General features: G+C 38.8%; 2 protein-coding genes across 2 annotated transcripts; both read left to right on the forward strand.

Annotated features, from left to right (window-relative positions):
- The first annotated feature begins 588 nt into the window (after nucleotides 1-588).
- On the forward strand, nucleotides 589-8,644 carry LOC122091742 (BEL1-like homeodomain protein 6). The gene is made up of 5 exons (XM_042661859.1): nucleotides 589-1,212; nucleotides 1,752-3,008; nucleotides 6,761-7,140; nucleotides 7,250-7,310; nucleotides 7,630-8,644. Exons 2-5 carry the CDS (start codon nucleotides 1,902-1,904, stop codon nucleotides 8,332-8,334), a joined length of 2,253 nt encoding a protein of 750 aa, XP_042517793.1. The 5' UTR covers nucleotides 589-1,212; nucleotides 1,752-1,901; the 3' UTR covers nucleotides 8,335-8,644.
- A 1,636-nt stretch (nucleotides 8,645-10,280) lies between these two features.
- Nucleotides 10,281-14,690, forward strand: LOC122091128 (BEL1-like homeodomain protein 11). Its single transcript, XM_042660964.1, has 5 exons — nucleotides 10,281-11,755; nucleotides 11,844-12,172; nucleotides 12,242-12,302; nucleotides 12,407-12,500; nucleotides 14,102-14,690. The coding sequence occupies exons 1-5, from the start codon at nucleotides 11,162-11,164 to the stop codon at nucleotides 14,119-14,121; spliced, it is 1,098 nt and encodes a 365-aa protein (XP_042516898.1). The 5' UTR covers nucleotides 10,281-11,161; the 3' UTR covers nucleotides 14,122-14,690.
- Nucleotides 14,691-15,231: the final 541 nt, after the last annotated feature.

Consider the following 15,231-nt stretch of genomic DNA (forward strand, 5'->3'; position numbering starts at 1 on the left):
GATGGGGGGGAGGGGTAGGGTTTTAAGAATTGGATCGGACCAGATCCAGATTGGAATCCACCAAGGCTGAACCCGATTCCCTCAATTTGGCTGGAGTTGATCTTGTACAGAAAAAAACCCTAGATGTCTGGAATCGAGGGTGTCAAAGTTCAGATCGAACACCTATCCGGTTAGTTCTGGGTTAGGGTTTTATGGAACCAGTAATGACAAAATCAAACCGGACCACCCGAATGCAAAAACTTCCTTAACAATTTGGCCTAGTAACAGACCGAAATTTATTCAACCCGAAAACCAGGTGGGAGCAGGACCCATCCGGATCTGGAATGCGGGTTTTAAAACCTGGGCTTGTTTCAGGACCCCATAAAAAGAGGAAAAGGGCAGAAGAGTAAATAGAGCCATAGAGCAGAAGACAAAATGTTCAGAGAGAGAAGACAGGGAGCTGACTCACTTGGGTTACATCTTAATTAATTATACGCTAATGAGAGACTAATATAATTAAGATGATGATAATCACAATTATTTCCAATATTATATGATTAAAGTTATAATATTTATTTTATATGGTATATGTTGTAGGATTTCAGATCTTCCCCTACATTTTAAGGAACAGAGAGAAAGAGAGAGAGAGGGAGAGGTTGAAGCAGGGAGAAGCAACAATGGAGATGGGTTTAAGAGAGGTTTAGGTCTACCTACTGGTGGTTAGGGATTGAACACCCTAACAACAGCAACGCCACCGTCACCAACAACAATAGCAGCTGGAGGAGCCAGAGGAGGAGGAAAGGAAAAGCAAAAGAGAAAGAGGAAGAGAAAGTTCTGATTTTGGGATGTGTTGTTGTGTTTTGGGAGAATCATTTAAGAAGTTTTTCATGGAGAGAGTGAGAGAAAGGATGTCTCTCACGTGGGATGATGGAATGATAGATAAAGAATATAAGAATTAAAAAGGAAAGAAAAGGATGAACGTATAATTGTTGCTGTTGCTGTTGCTGTTCTTCTGCTGCTGCTGTTGCTGTTGCTGTTGTTTATTTTAAAAAAGAAAAACCCTTTAAAAACGTGTTTATTTTTTTATTGTTGTATTTGTTCAATGAAAAGGGATTGTTGTTTTGAATCTCGGGATTGGGTTGTCTCCATTTCGGGAGAATTGTTTCAGCGGATCGGGTGTGCTTTCGAGCTTTTCTGTTCCCCACGAAAGACACAGCAGTCTCAGATTTTCGGGTAATTTTCATTCTGCTATCCTCCTTTTTGTGCTTATCTTTCATGGTTAGCGTTTGATGAGAGCAGAAAAGCTATCATTTTTCTCTAATTTATTTTTCCTTGTCTCGTGTACTTGTGTTTCTGATGTGGGGTTTGAAGTTAGAGCCATATGATATGATGGCGCTGATGATGATCCAGAGAAGAGAAGAAAAAAGATAGAATTTTTATTGTTGAAGAAAAAAGATAGAATTTTTATTATTTTCTTTTTTTGGGTCATTTAATGTTGTCCAGTTGATAACTGCTTGTCTCTTGTGCTTCTAATTTCTATGAAATTATTTGTTTCTGCAATTTGTAGAATCTGGGTATTTGGTCTCTGAATTTTTCTGTAGGTTATATCTTATTGTTTTGGGTTAAGGGTTTTGGGTTATTATTTCTCATTTGTGTTCTAATTTTGTACTTGTTGAGAAAATGGGTTCATGAAAGATTGATGTCATCAAATTTCCTCACCCCACTTCCCTTTTCATAGGATGTTATAAGAAATTGTGATATTGTATTTTCAGAAGCTAAGAGGAGGTTTCTTGAGCTACCCTGGGCTGCTAATAGCCTAATACCTGATCACTGTTCTTCTCGGACGCTGTTCAAGCTCTCAGAGCCACAGAATTCATTACCAAGAAGGCTGGTGATGCTTTATCTTTCAAGGAGGAATAAACATGGCAACTTATTTCCCTGGTTCCAGCAACCAAAGAGAAGTTATACCAACCCTATATTTAAGGGATCCTGTGCCTACTTCATATGCCGAGGCGCAAGTTCCTCCCGGCAATATGATGATGTATCTGAACTACTCGTCTTCTGCTGGGTCCTACTCAGATTCCCTGGCTGGAAATTCTCAGACTCAGCAGAACTGCGTTGAGCTCCCATCCATGGGAACCTCAGAGTCAACTCCTGCACAGCAAGGGGTTCTCTCAAACCTTGTTGGTTCTCATCTTGGTGAACAACAGTTTGGTTTGTGGAGGGACGGCAGAAATGAGATGATGTTCATGCAGCCAGCCGGTGGCTCAGCGGGTATGCAGTCGCTTGGTGGGCAGTTAAACAGCACAACAGATGATATGGTCCGGGGATCTGTTGCTGAGGATCCCCAGATGGGTATGCAGACACAGCTTGGGATTCTACATGGTGGACAGAATTTACAGGGACAGGGGTTATCCCTCAGCCTTAGTACACAGATCCCGTCCACCATTTCTGTGCCTTCATTCCAATACCGGAATTCTAACCCAGGTTTCTCTTCACTCTTGAATTCCCATATTTCGGTGTCCGGAGATGGTGGTAGCGGGACCAGCTCAGGTAGGGATGCCGAAAGCTCACAAAGTAAACAGTCAAGGAATGTTGAATACTTGCAATCTAGTTTTCTCGGAGGAAATCGTGATGCTATAAGAGGGGAGTCATTGATTAACTTCCAATGTTCAGTGGGACCCAAACTGTTGCATTCTGATCCATCTCCTTATGGACTAACGGGTCTTGCCAGCACCATTCCTAATTCTAAATACCTCAAAGCAGCGCAACAACTGCTTGAAGAAGTTGTCAATGTTCACAAGGCCTTGAAGCAGTCGGAATCTGATAAACACCAAAATCTCCATGGTTTTGGTTTAAAGGGTGCCAAAGAGACTGAAGGAGAATCAAATGATGGCTCTCAATTGCCTACTACATCTGGGATCTCCTCAAAACCTCAAGAGTCGGGTACCAGCAATAACGAGCGCTCACCTGCTGAAAGACAAGATATGCAGAACAAGATGACAAAGCTTTTGTCCATGTTGGATGAGGTATGCCATCATTTGTTGTTCCATACTAAGTCAGTAGGTCTTCCAATTTGTTTTTACTTGCATCAATGCTATTATCTATTTCTTGTGGTGGTTAATCTGATAGACTCTGGTTGAATGTTATTGACATCTGCTCCGAACTATGTTAAAGTTTGGCATAATTTCTTTGGTTTCTTCCATTTTTTTGGCCCAATAAACCCCTTCAAGCAGTAGTTCTCTAATGCATGGAAATAGTTAACACTGTTTGTCATTGAAGACTGCAAAAGTAGTTCTGCTGGATCATTGAAGTCTATGTAGGAAGGGTTGTCTCTTCAAACTTGCAAAAGTAGTAAGTTATAGCACAAGAGGTTTGCACATGAGTACCCTTTGATAAGTTTCCTAAAGACTAATAGATGCATATGAGAAAGAATAAATGTCTTGATAACTGATGTAGAAGTCCCTATTCCAGGGGATAGAATATAAGATTGAGCCAATTGATAAGTGGAAGCCGTGAAAAAATGGGGTGGTGAGACCATGTGATTGCTCTCCAACTTTTATCAACAGTTGTCACAATGTTGCACATTGTTGTGTGTTATTATCTGTTTGTGAGGAAAAGAAGTGTAAATGAATCAAACTAATTCCACAGATGGAAATATGGGATTGAAGTTTTATCCATAAGGGCTTCTTTCATTCTAAATTTTGTGAGCATTTAAACCAATTCAACATAAGGAAGTGAGCATTTTGCATATCATAAAATTGTCTAGTTCTTCCTTAGAAAATCCTTTGAATCATCTCCTTTCACAACCCTTCCAAACCCCCCCTCCCATACAGCTTCCTTCTGTACACTCTGGTTTCTTCCCTTCCTGGCCAATTGCATATTAGAGCATCCAAAGAATGAAATAAATATATCTTGGAAAAATGCATAATATAAGTAAATGATATTACTAATACTGGTCAAATGGAGGAAGGGAGGCATTGAGGAAGTGTAAATCCAAACCAGGAAAAGATGAGTTCACGAACTCAATCCGCTAAGTTTCTGTACTAAATCCCAAAACAAACTCCCAGCCTCCACCAATTAATGTATTTATAGTGAAATGAACTAAAAAACTTAAACCCACTCATCCAATCCTAACCACTAGATGTAAATTACATCTCAACCCAGTACTAGACCTACAAGAAGAAAACAAAGGAATTGCCCTGCCTCTTTTTCATGGATTCTCAATGACCTTAAAACCATGCTCCTTTATGGCTGAACTTTAATCTATCTTGATTTAGAAGTACAATTTACTCATTCTTTCTACATATGTGTGGAAAGTAGATGTCTCATGCAATTCCCATTAGGTGACTTCTGCTTGCAGTACTTTAAGTTGAGAAGCATTTCTGCTCTGACTCTGTGTAGTTGCATATTTGATTTATCAAGATTTTGATCATCTGTGAGATGGCATATTCTCTTGTTTCTTATAAGAAGATACCAATCACTTCGTGAATTCAAGAATATCAACCAAACGTAAAGGCACCAGATTTTTTCTCCATTTGCACAATGGAGCTGTTTTCCATTCTTTTTTTTTTTGCTTTGCGACTGGCTATTTATCTTTCAACACCTTTTCTCCTGGGTCAATCCTTGAAATACTCTGCTTATTTGTTTTCCAGAGTAGTCTAGAATGATTGTCATTAGAGGAAGCTAGGTTTTCTTCCGTTGCACATTTCCATATCACATGATCAAGGAGATTAGCAATGTGTTGGATGAAGAAACTGGGTACAATTTTACCTTGACACTTCAATTCAGGTGCCTTAATCTGTGACTTGTCCCTTCTCTTCATAAAGCACAAAATGTGATCATAAAATTGTGTGCTTGGTGTTTCCAGGTAACATAGGCTGAGTACAACAATGATAAATTCAGGATCTTCTGGAAGATGAGAAGTTAAAAAAGGAAAATAGTAGGATTAGAAATATATTGGCTAAATTTTTTCAGGTTAGATTCAGTGTCCTTGCACCAACAACAGAAGGAATTATTGTATTGATATGTATATGATTACTTTTGTGACCACTGACCAATGATTCTATTAGTGAAAGCAAACCTTGTGATCTCCATGTATAGATCTGAATATGAAGGTTGTTTTACTTAAGTAGGGAAGGACATGTTACCATGGTTGCTGATGCGTCTTGAATTTTCATGCATCATTCTTGATTCTTAGATAAGTCCTGTGAAATCTCTACTAAATGACATGCTTTTCTGTTGTGCATGGTGTACAGATTGTTTAACTTGTTTCTCTTCTTCTTTTTTGGTTAGGGTGGATACCCTGTAAAGTTAATCCTATGGAGGAATACCGCTAGTTTGGTATTTATTTTTTAATTTTCCATTGATTGTCGAAATTACTTTCATGAGGTCTTTTCACGGCAGGGTACTCTTTTGTTGTCTGTCATATTGATGTGTGTGGGTCAGTGTTGACATGCACAGAGATCATTGTAAATGCTCATATATCCTAACAAAGAAGATACTTTGTCTATTGTTGAGTGCATGATCGTTATCTCTGTCTTGATGACAGCTTAATGTAATGTTTCATATATCATATTTATCCTTCCTCTTTCTCTACACATTGACTAAGCATCCAGATTGTACACAGTTTGATGGAAATTATGATTAAATAATACCTTGTAAAGGGTGGAATAGTTCTATCTTCTTTGCAAGTATAAAAGCTCGTAACAAGTTGAATTGTGATGAGTTTGCTTATTTATTTATACCTCCTTTAACCTTAATATATGTACTACTAATCCATTTGAACCATCTTAATCCATGAATACTACTAACTATTCATGTAATCAAGGTGTCAACTAAGTGAAAATGCTACCTTGCCAAGACTGCATTGCCTGCATCAGAATCTTTTTTTTTTTTTTTTTTTTTTTGGGGGTTGTGGCTAAGAGGTGGACAACTAGGCCTCTCCAGCTGCTAAGGTTTGGGTGATCTGGCAATTACAGGATGGTCTGTTTCATGATTGGTGAAAAATGTAATAATTTCAGGCTTTCGTCTGTTTGACATGCTTCAACTCTTAAGTCTTCAGCTCCTCTTGGCTGAAGTTGAAAAGACTGAAATGCTCTCTCTGTTGCTTGCTTGCTTGCTTGCTCTTGTTATTTCTAGCTACAAAATTTTCTAATTCCCCCCACCCTTTGTCTGTTTCTCCTCAAAGGAACGAATGGGAGAAAATACAGCCCATTAATTCTGTTATCAACCAATTGAGTTGGGCAATGTCTTCAGTTTCATCAGATGGATCCTGAATCAGATTCTAGACTCCTAGTTACAAAGGTCATTTGTTACTCCCAATATTTTAAATAAATGCCTCAAATGAACTTAAACGTGGGAGAGACCATATGGTAATCCTTAATAGTCACAACTTGGAACTCTTTTCTGGTCATTTCTTAATACCATACACAGTATCCACAAACAATTGAAATTTGGAATATGACAACTTTGGAATCTAATGCCATATCTTCTGATCTTATATCTCAAAACATTTATTGTCATATTCTTTCATCTTTACTTCGATATAAAATGGTGTGCCTTCTGGCTTTTGGCATAAATTGGTTGTCAACTCTCACACAATTATGATTGGTTTGATGAACTTATGGCTTGATCTGTGCAAGGATGGCTAAATCAGGAAATCAGCTACAAGTCCTTCATTTTAGTCCAGTCAGACAAGATTTATTGGAGGGCAAGAGTTCTCTCGATGCTTTTGGTTTGTCTTTGGACGTACAATTTTCATTTTGATTACTTGTTGCAGGTTGATAGAAGATACAAGCAGTATTATCATCAAATGCAGATCGTGGTGTCATCTTTTGATGTGATAGCGGGATGTGGTGCGGCTAAACCTTATACAGCACTGGCACTACATACTATCTCCCATCACTTCCGCTGTTTGCGTGATGCAATCAGTAGCCAGCTTCGAGTGACACAGAGGAGCCTTGGGGAGCAAGATACTTCAGGAAACAGCAAGGGGGTTGCAATATCACGCCTACGTTATGTGGACCAGCAGCTCAAGCAGCAGAGGACTCTTCAGCACCTTGGTATGATGCAGCAACATGCTTGGAGGCCACAGAGAGGGCTTCCTGAGAGCTCGGTTTCTATTCTTCGTGCTTGGCTGTTTGAGCATTTCCTTCATCCGTAAATCCCTCAAAACTGCTTCTCTTTTTCTTTTCCCCCTCACTTTTCTATACTAGATATTCCAATGCACTTGATGGCCTGATTTCTTTGCTAATTTAATGTGCACCAGCTACCCGAAGGATTCTGATAAAATCATGCTAGCTCGGCAGACAGGCTTAACAAGAAGTCAGGTAAATGAGTAAAACAGAAAAATAAAAATTTAATCTATGTACTAGTTGATTACAGAACAGCCTTCCAATAATGGTAACAATGCATATGTGACAAGTTTGAGGGTCCACCATTCAGTGGGTAATATATCTCCTGTGCGTGATATTTCCTCTGATATATCGAGTGGTGGGTCTCTTTTAAATGTACACATGTTCCCCTTTTCATTTTGGTAGTAGGTGGTAGGATATCCTTACCACTGATTTTTGATGGGTGGCTAAATCTCATTAGAAACAATATCAAATCCGAGTTAATGCCTTTATTTTTTATTTTTGGCGGGCTCAGGTGTCGAATTGGTTTATAAATGCACGGGTTCGACTTTGGAAGCCTATGGTTGAGGAGATGTACAAAGAAGAGACTGTAGACACTGAGATGGATTCAAATTCTTCATCTGAAAATGCACCAAAAGCAGTGAGGGATGATGATAACAAGGCACCGGAGGAAAAGGGAGAAGATTTTCAGCAAATTGTGAAGTCTGCGATGATTGATAGATTCCATCCTGAACCATTTCATGACACCAAATCCAATCTTGCCCCTGATGTAGAAATGGCTGGACCGGCACTAGAAGCTCCGTTTCAAGATGATACCCATGAAGGAGATGATACTGATTACGGTGCGATGAAACTTAGAGGGGATCAAAGACCCAATTTGGATGATTGTAACCTTTTCCAGGATGCTTTTGTTCAGTCTGACAGGAATGGTAGTGGGAGGTTCATAGCAGCTGCTGCTGCATATGAGATGGCAGAGTTGGGGAGGTTTGGTGGCAGCAGTGGTGTGTCACTCACTTTGGGGTTGCAGCACTGTGATGGTAGTGGCTTACCCATGTCTGGTGGCACCCCTCATAATTTTGTCACATTGAGAAGTGATGAAATGTACAATGCAGGAGCTACCTCCGGGGGCCCTGATACGGGTGATTATGACTCTGTGGATCCTGAGAACCGACGACAAAGGTTCGGTTCCTCACATCTATTCCATGATTTTGTAGCCTAAGGTGATGCTAGATTCGTAGATCCATGGTAGAAACATGAGCTCTTCTCAAGGAGGTGGAAGAAAAAATAAAGTTACTAATAATAATGCCAGGACATAGGTTATCATTCATCCTGCAAGCAAACTGTTAATGAAACTTAGTATGAAAGAAAGATGGATATGACAAAACACAGCTGTGTAGTATAGCTAGAGATTGGTGGGGAGGTAGCATATTTGTAAAGATGTATTTTTTTTCCATTTTTGTGTAATATGTGAAGAAAGAATTGGTACAATTATTTTCATATGGGATTGAAAAGAGAGTGGCTTCATCTCATTAAGAGTGAGAGGTGGATAAAAACTGTCGCTTCAAAGAATTCAGGACAATCTAAATATCTTCAAATGCTTGCTTTAGGTATTCAACCTTTCACTCTATTAAATCAGAAACATTTTAGGAGGAAGTTTTCCTCTGTGGTGAAGGAAAGTACACCTATTTAGGTTCATTATTACTTTGCAGGTCAAAATTATCCCTCCCCTCAAAATGATATTTATCTCATTACTACAATGACTCATGGTGAAGGGATTCTTGTTCACCATTAATGAAGGAAACTGGGTCCAACATCTTAAGGAATCTGATCGCATTGGATTCCATTCGAAATCAACCGAGCCCAACCATTTGACACCATGTGTGATTGTATTAGTAGTATTGGTAAATGCAAAGACAAGAAGGCAACAGAAATCCGTTTCTTTTCAGTTGCAAAAGACAGTAAGGACTAAAGAGGGACCACTGCAGGCAATCAACCTTGGCTACGTGGAACTATTTCCATTTTCTTGCTTACCCATGACCCATGCTGCAATTTACTTCGCTCTCCCATTTTCAAAGGGTTTTCATCACTTTGCCTAGTGAGAAGTATAACACTTCACTATTTGTCACATGGTAGTTCATAAATTAGTCCATATTAGTAAGCATCTCGTTGGTATAATTTCAAAGAAAAGTAGATGAAATTACAAAAGATGGCATTTTGTATTTTATATTCATCTCTATTTGATGGCATTTTGATAATTTTACTAAAACTTTGAATCAGAGTTTTAGCAACTTTCCTTGCTTAAAATCTCTTGTTTACTTTCGACTAAAATTTGGCTATTGAGATGTATTTGGGATCATCAATCACACTAAAACATGTATTGTCAAATGGCAAATGCTGAAACATTATAGCGATAACTAGAATGAACCCTGAAAATGGAGGTGACGGTTGAGAATCCACACCAGTGACCTCTCTCTCTCTCTCTCTCAAACAAACAAACAAACACACATTCCTTTTTTTTTTTTTTTTTTTTTTTTTTTTTCTCTTTTGGTAAAAACAGACACATTCATGGTGGAGAAGAGAAGGTTACCCTAATTTTTTATCCTATGGCTGATGCTTTATGTTCATAGAGTGGAGTCATCAAGTATGGACTATGGAGTATGGAACATAGAAGAGTAAAAGCTAAAATCTCTTCCTCCAAAAGTTCATTTTTTCTTAGAAAAATCTTTCTCCAAATGTGAATACCTCAATCTATTGCTGTGTCTCACCGACCAAAAAGCCCAAAAAACAGCAAATTCAAACTGAAAGCTGAGAAACCCCAGGAGAGAATCAGAATACACTTGCCTTAAAATATTGTAATTGAAAATTGAAAATGACTTCTCCCCCAAACAAAAGATACCCGTTAAACCAAAAGACAAAGAGTACGGAAATCAGAGGACAACTGTGGAATCCCCAGAAGAAATGAAAAAAAATGGTAATCATCGCAAACCAAATCAGACCCGGACACTCTCTCACACCCAGAATCATTGCCTCTCGTTCTCTAGTCTCACGGTTAGCAAAACAATGAAGCCATAGCCAAGGACAGTTCACAACTCCAACGACAACAATTCTTGATCATCTCTCTGGAAGTCTGACTCTGTTTTAATGCTAATAACTACGACTTTGAGCTTACCAGCCTCACTGCAGTGTCCTTTTCCTTTCAAAATCTCTGCAAAACTAAAGAAAGATTAAAAAAATAATAAAAAATCCCAATTTGGGTTATGATCCTGACTTGGGGTTCACGAAAAAATAGATAAGTCTGAAACTACTGCGACTCTGCGACTCTGCGACTCTGCGACTCTGCGACGGCAAGAAGTATGGATTGCCCACTTTTTTTTTTCTTTCTTGCTTTTACAGAGATACAGTAAACATATTTACCTGAAAGAATCGCATCTCCCAAAGTAGATATAGCGCAAAGATTTTAAAAGCTGATTTTAGCTCTTCTGCTCGTTGGTTAATTGATTTCTGCTCTTCTGCCTTCTCTCTGTTGTCTGGGACTCGAGGTCGATCATAGATGTGGGAGGTGGGGGTGGGGGACCATGTTTTCCTCGCTTTTTTTGGTTTCCCTTTTTAACTTTCTCAATTGCTTTGATAGATGTAAAACCAATAAAAAAATGTACGTACATTGCTTCCTGTAATTGTAAGGAAAAACTGTGGATCAAGGTTTGTAAATGTCTAGCCGAGTATACTTGCAGACGGGTATTTCCTTTCCGTCTTGAACATGGGTAGTTTTGATTCCACCATCCTGTGTTGGATTTGCATTCTTGTGGGTTTTTGACAAATGGGTTCTTCCTTTACCCTGCTTTATTGGTTATTTTGATCTTTCTAGCATATAGGCTCTGCCTTTCTTTCAGTTTTTATCCTATTCCTACCTTTCAGATTGATCTTATAGTTTCATTGTTATCCATTTTCTTGGCTAAGAAGCTGAAAGAGTTCTTAATCTTCATCCTCTGCATCCAAGCATCAATAACTAGTAGCCATTGTTGCTTCCTAGTTCCAACCCTGCTGATATGGTTTCACAAGGCTCATCGGTGGATCCATCCAGTGTTCACCCGTTCACTGTCTCAGATTTAGATGTACTGCCAATCATCCAATTACTTGGAGAACGAATATCTAGATCAATAGACCTGGTTCAAGATCTGACCTTTACTGAGGAATCTGAGACCTGCCACAGGAGACATTTGATGAATCTTCTTGGAGTGGCAAACGATACTGATCATCAACAATGCCGTAGACTCTCACTAACTCTGGGTTCTCATCTCCGGTCTCCTACAAGGGTTCCTTCGACTTTGACTTCAACTTCATCCTTAAGGTACCAATCATGCTCCACTTCTTATGGACCTGAATCCTTCGCCACCATTGTTGGGTGTTCAAGATATCTGAAGCCGGCTCAGACCCTGCTCGAAGAAGTTGTTAATGTTGGGGCGAAGGATTTGGAGTCTAGTTCAGATCAACCGTTTAGATGGTTAACCCGTAATGGCAGGCGAGGAGCTCTCGATGCCTCCACCGAGTTTCAAGGAGAGCAGTACTGTAATGGGTCCTCAACCCCAGAGGAACACGAGCTCAAGATTAGAATTGTAAAGCTCATTGCTTTGTTGGATGAGGTAAGGTTCTTCATCCATTCTTGTCTACCTAACACTAAAGGAAGCTAGGAACTCGTCTCTATGGTTCGATTACTGGTTTTCTTTCCAGGTTGATGCCAGATATGAGCATTACTACCATCAAATGGAAGAAGTGATTTCATCATTTGAAGTGGCAGCAGGTAGAGGGGCATCCAGGTCTTACACTTCTCTCGCACTCCAAGCTATGTCCAGACGCTTCAGTAACTTAAGAAACGCCATTATTGTTCAAATAAATGGGGCAAAAAGAGAACTTGACCCGAATGTAGCTGAAATCCGTAACAGTCTTTCACAAGTTGGGGTGACCCAGAACCAGAATCAAGCATGGAGATCAATGAGAGGGTTACCAGAAAATTCTGTGGCAATCCTTAGATCTTGGCTTTTTGAACATTTCCTCCATCCGTAAGTGTTTGAACCATTTTTTTCAGTTTTGTGTTCTTCTTTTTGTTTCTTCTAATGGGTCTTACACAGCTATCCCAAGGACTCTGAGAAGTTATTGTTGGCATCACAGACAGGCCTAACAAAGAGCCAGGTAATTCTCACACTCAGTTTCTTCTTCTTTATTATTCTACAGGTTATCTTTAATTGTTTTGGATTTCATAATAGTATGGAAAATGTTGTTGATGGTGGTTTCAGGTTTCAAATTGGTTTATAAATGCCCGAGTTCGGCTGTGGAAGCCTATGATAGAAGAGATGTACAATGAAGAGTTTGCAGAGTCATCATCAACAGGTAAATCGATCAGTTATGCAAAACATAAGGTTGTTAGAGACCCATTTAGGAGGATAGCATTTCAGGCTGGAGATAAAAGGATGTGGAAACGCAACCCTAAAACGATGCAGAAGATAATGGAAAAACAAAACAAACAATGCACACAGATTTTACGAGGTTCGGCAAGGTTGCCTACGTCCCCGGTGAGATGAGATCCTGCTTCACTATCAATGGAGAATAGGGTTACAATGCTCTTCCTCACACCTCTCCGTATTGCTTGCATTATAGAGAAAGAAACCCTCGCTACAAATATATAGCGGAAAAAACCCTAATCCGGATCAAATTACAATTTCCAACCTAATCCGGATTAAATTACAATTGCCCTCAAATAAAAAATTCGAGCGGGGGGCTGCGCCCCCCTACACCCCCTGCCCCCCTTGCAACCCCCACGGCCCGCTAACCGGCTAGCGGGACCGCCGTCCTGGCTGTCTAGGTGCTGCACCAGTACTCCTTGGATTAAACTGCGACGGAATACAAGACATCATACACCAACAAAGGATTGGCTGCATTGGTATGGGCTGATACCAGATCTGTGAACTATATTGAATGGTACGAACAAAGGGTATATTGGAAAGGAAAACAGTCTTTTAAAACTGAATCAGATCGGATCCTATGTCGATTCCCAATACCTGAAACCATGTTTCCCTCCACCTTGCCGAAGAAGGAATCTAGCAGGGAATTGCTTTTTTGACAACCTATGGGGGCTGTGAATAGTCCTCAACACCAATGGAAGAAGGGACTCTTTAAATGACACCTCCATAGGATTATCGAACTTTGAGATCTTCATTCGATAATTTATTATTTTATTTTTAAATATAATTTAAATGAGGAGTAAATAGGGTTTAAAAAATTTTTTGAAAATGATTTATTATTATGTTATTATGAATATTTGTCATTGTCTTGTATATTTTTCAAGTACACATGTGAAATGACATGATTTATTTAGAGGAGAAAAAAAATAAAAAAATTTACCAAAAACAAAAATTTAGGAGATCTTTTTATTGGCACCTCTTATTGTGTTGAATATTTGTAATCTTACTTTAGTCTTTTTAGGATAAATTCACTTTAATTTAAAATCATGTCATTTCACATGCATACCCAAAAAAATAAATGATATAGACTGAAAAAAACTTTTGGGATTAAGACAAAGGACAATCAAAATAAAGTTACAAATTATAAAAACACATATAGAGGTGTCATTTAGATAATCCGAAACAGTAATTTTACAAATTATTATGGAGAAAGTTTTCCTAAGCCCATAGAGGACGGTTGTTCACCCATCATCCTAGGGTTCACAAACCCTTATAAGATTTTGAATATCTTTCGAAAATACCCTCCTAATGCCTTCTCCCTCCCATCCCACACCCACATTGAATGAATTCCCATTCTCCGTGGGTATAGGTAAACTCACTCTAACTATTGTCAATAAGAAAATCTCATAAAAGGACCAAGTTTTCCTTCAATTCCTTCTCATGCCTTAAAAGACCATAGTATGAGTTTTGTAATGAACACATCCATGTTTTAATCCCTTATTAATGCATTTTGACCATTGGAATTTGTAGGTGGACAAAAGTACACCTAAAATCCAGAATTTTATCTCCCGATGCAACTTGGTATGGTTCAAGTCCCATATCCCCTTCCACATCTTCATTGCTTGGTGGACTCTTTCTCTTTCACTGCCTCTCAACTCAGTCCTTCCTTATTCCAAAGTAGATCCCTGCCCTTCTCTTCCTTGTTGCCTTTGTTGGAGCACTAATGAAGATGTTGACCATCTCTTCTTCTGTTGTTCTTCCGTTACACGATCTGGAATGCTCTCCTCTGTAGACGTTGGCCTCATAGAAGAAGAATTTTCCCTTTATACGTGAAAGGATCTTGATGGACATACCATTTGATAGTAACACAATTTGTGACTATATGGGTAAACTTGCCATTGGAGTTGTAATTAATCATGTATGGATGAAGCACAATCTAAGAAGATGGATCTCCAACTTAAGATCTTTCCAACAGATCTAAAACACTATTTTCTTTGATATTAGAAGCAAATTATCTGTGGTCCCCATCTCAATATGCTGATTCCCCTTTAAATAGACTTATTATTGCCTCTTGGGGCCTCCCCCACTCATTCTATAGGGGAGTTTTTTATTGCTGGAATTCTTTTTCTTTTTTATTCTTTATCCCTTCTCCTTGCGAAGTTTCACTTTTGGTAATGAATTTTTATTCACCTGAAAAAGAAAAAAGTTGGAGAACCCTCTAAAACTAATACATTTTAGAGTTACATTTTACCTCATTGTGCAATTTCATGGCCCATTTTAACAACGAATAAAACAAATTTTATCTTTTATTTTTTTTTTGGTAAAAACAAATTTTATCTTTAAAGGGTTTGAATTTAACATGGAACTTTTCCCGCACGGCTCCAATATATGCCACGTGGCAGGTTATATAGTTATAGATCTAGTCTAGAGGTAGACCCCTCCCGCTCAGGCTCTCTTTGAAATCCAAAACCACCAAGAAGATACATAGACTACTAAATGGATGCATAACTAAACAGGGGCAAATGAGTAAATTAGTTTAGGTTCTGAAAAATTTACATGACCAATCCAGACCATGTTTATTCTTATCTGTCCAACTGCACAATAACAAATTAGGTTCATGAAGATACCATTGTAAACAAGAAAGAAAAAAAAAAAAAAAA

This window comes from Macadamia integrifolia, chromosome 10 (assembly GCF_013358625.1).
Source record: "Macadamia integrifolia cultivar HAES 741 chromosome 10, SCU_Mint_v3, whole genome shotgun sequence".
In the NCBI taxonomy this organism is placed as follows: Eukaryota; Viridiplantae; Streptophyta; class Magnoliopsida; order Proteales; family Proteaceae; genus Macadamia; species Macadamia integrifolia.

Bases quoted from the DNA above. Each gene is read 5' to 3' on its own strand.
- LOC122091128 (XM_042660964.1), top strand. From the start codon at position 11,162: ATGGTTTCACAAGGCTCATCGGTGGATCCATCCAGTGTTCACCCGTTC. The intron at 12,303-12,406 runs GTAATTCTCACA...TGGTGGTTTCAG, and splicing joins CAGGCCTAACAAAGAGCCAG to GTTTCAAATTGGTTTATAAA. The intron at 12,501-14,101 runs GTAAATCGATCA...TGGAATTTGTAG, and splicing joins TGCAGAGTCATCATCAACAG to GTGGACAAAAGTACACCTAA.
- LOC122091742 (XM_042661859.1), top strand. From the start codon at position 1,902: ATGGCAACTTATTTCCCTGGTTCCAGCAACCAAAGAGAAGTTATACCA. The intron at 7,141-7,249 runs GTAAATCCCTCA...AATGTGCACCAG, and splicing joins TTTGAGCATTTCCTTCATCC to CTACCCGAAGGATTCTGATA. The intron at 7,311-7,629 runs GTAAATGAGTAA...TGGCGGGCTCAG, and splicing joins CAGGCTTAACAAGAAGTCAG to GTGTCGAATTGGTTTATAAA.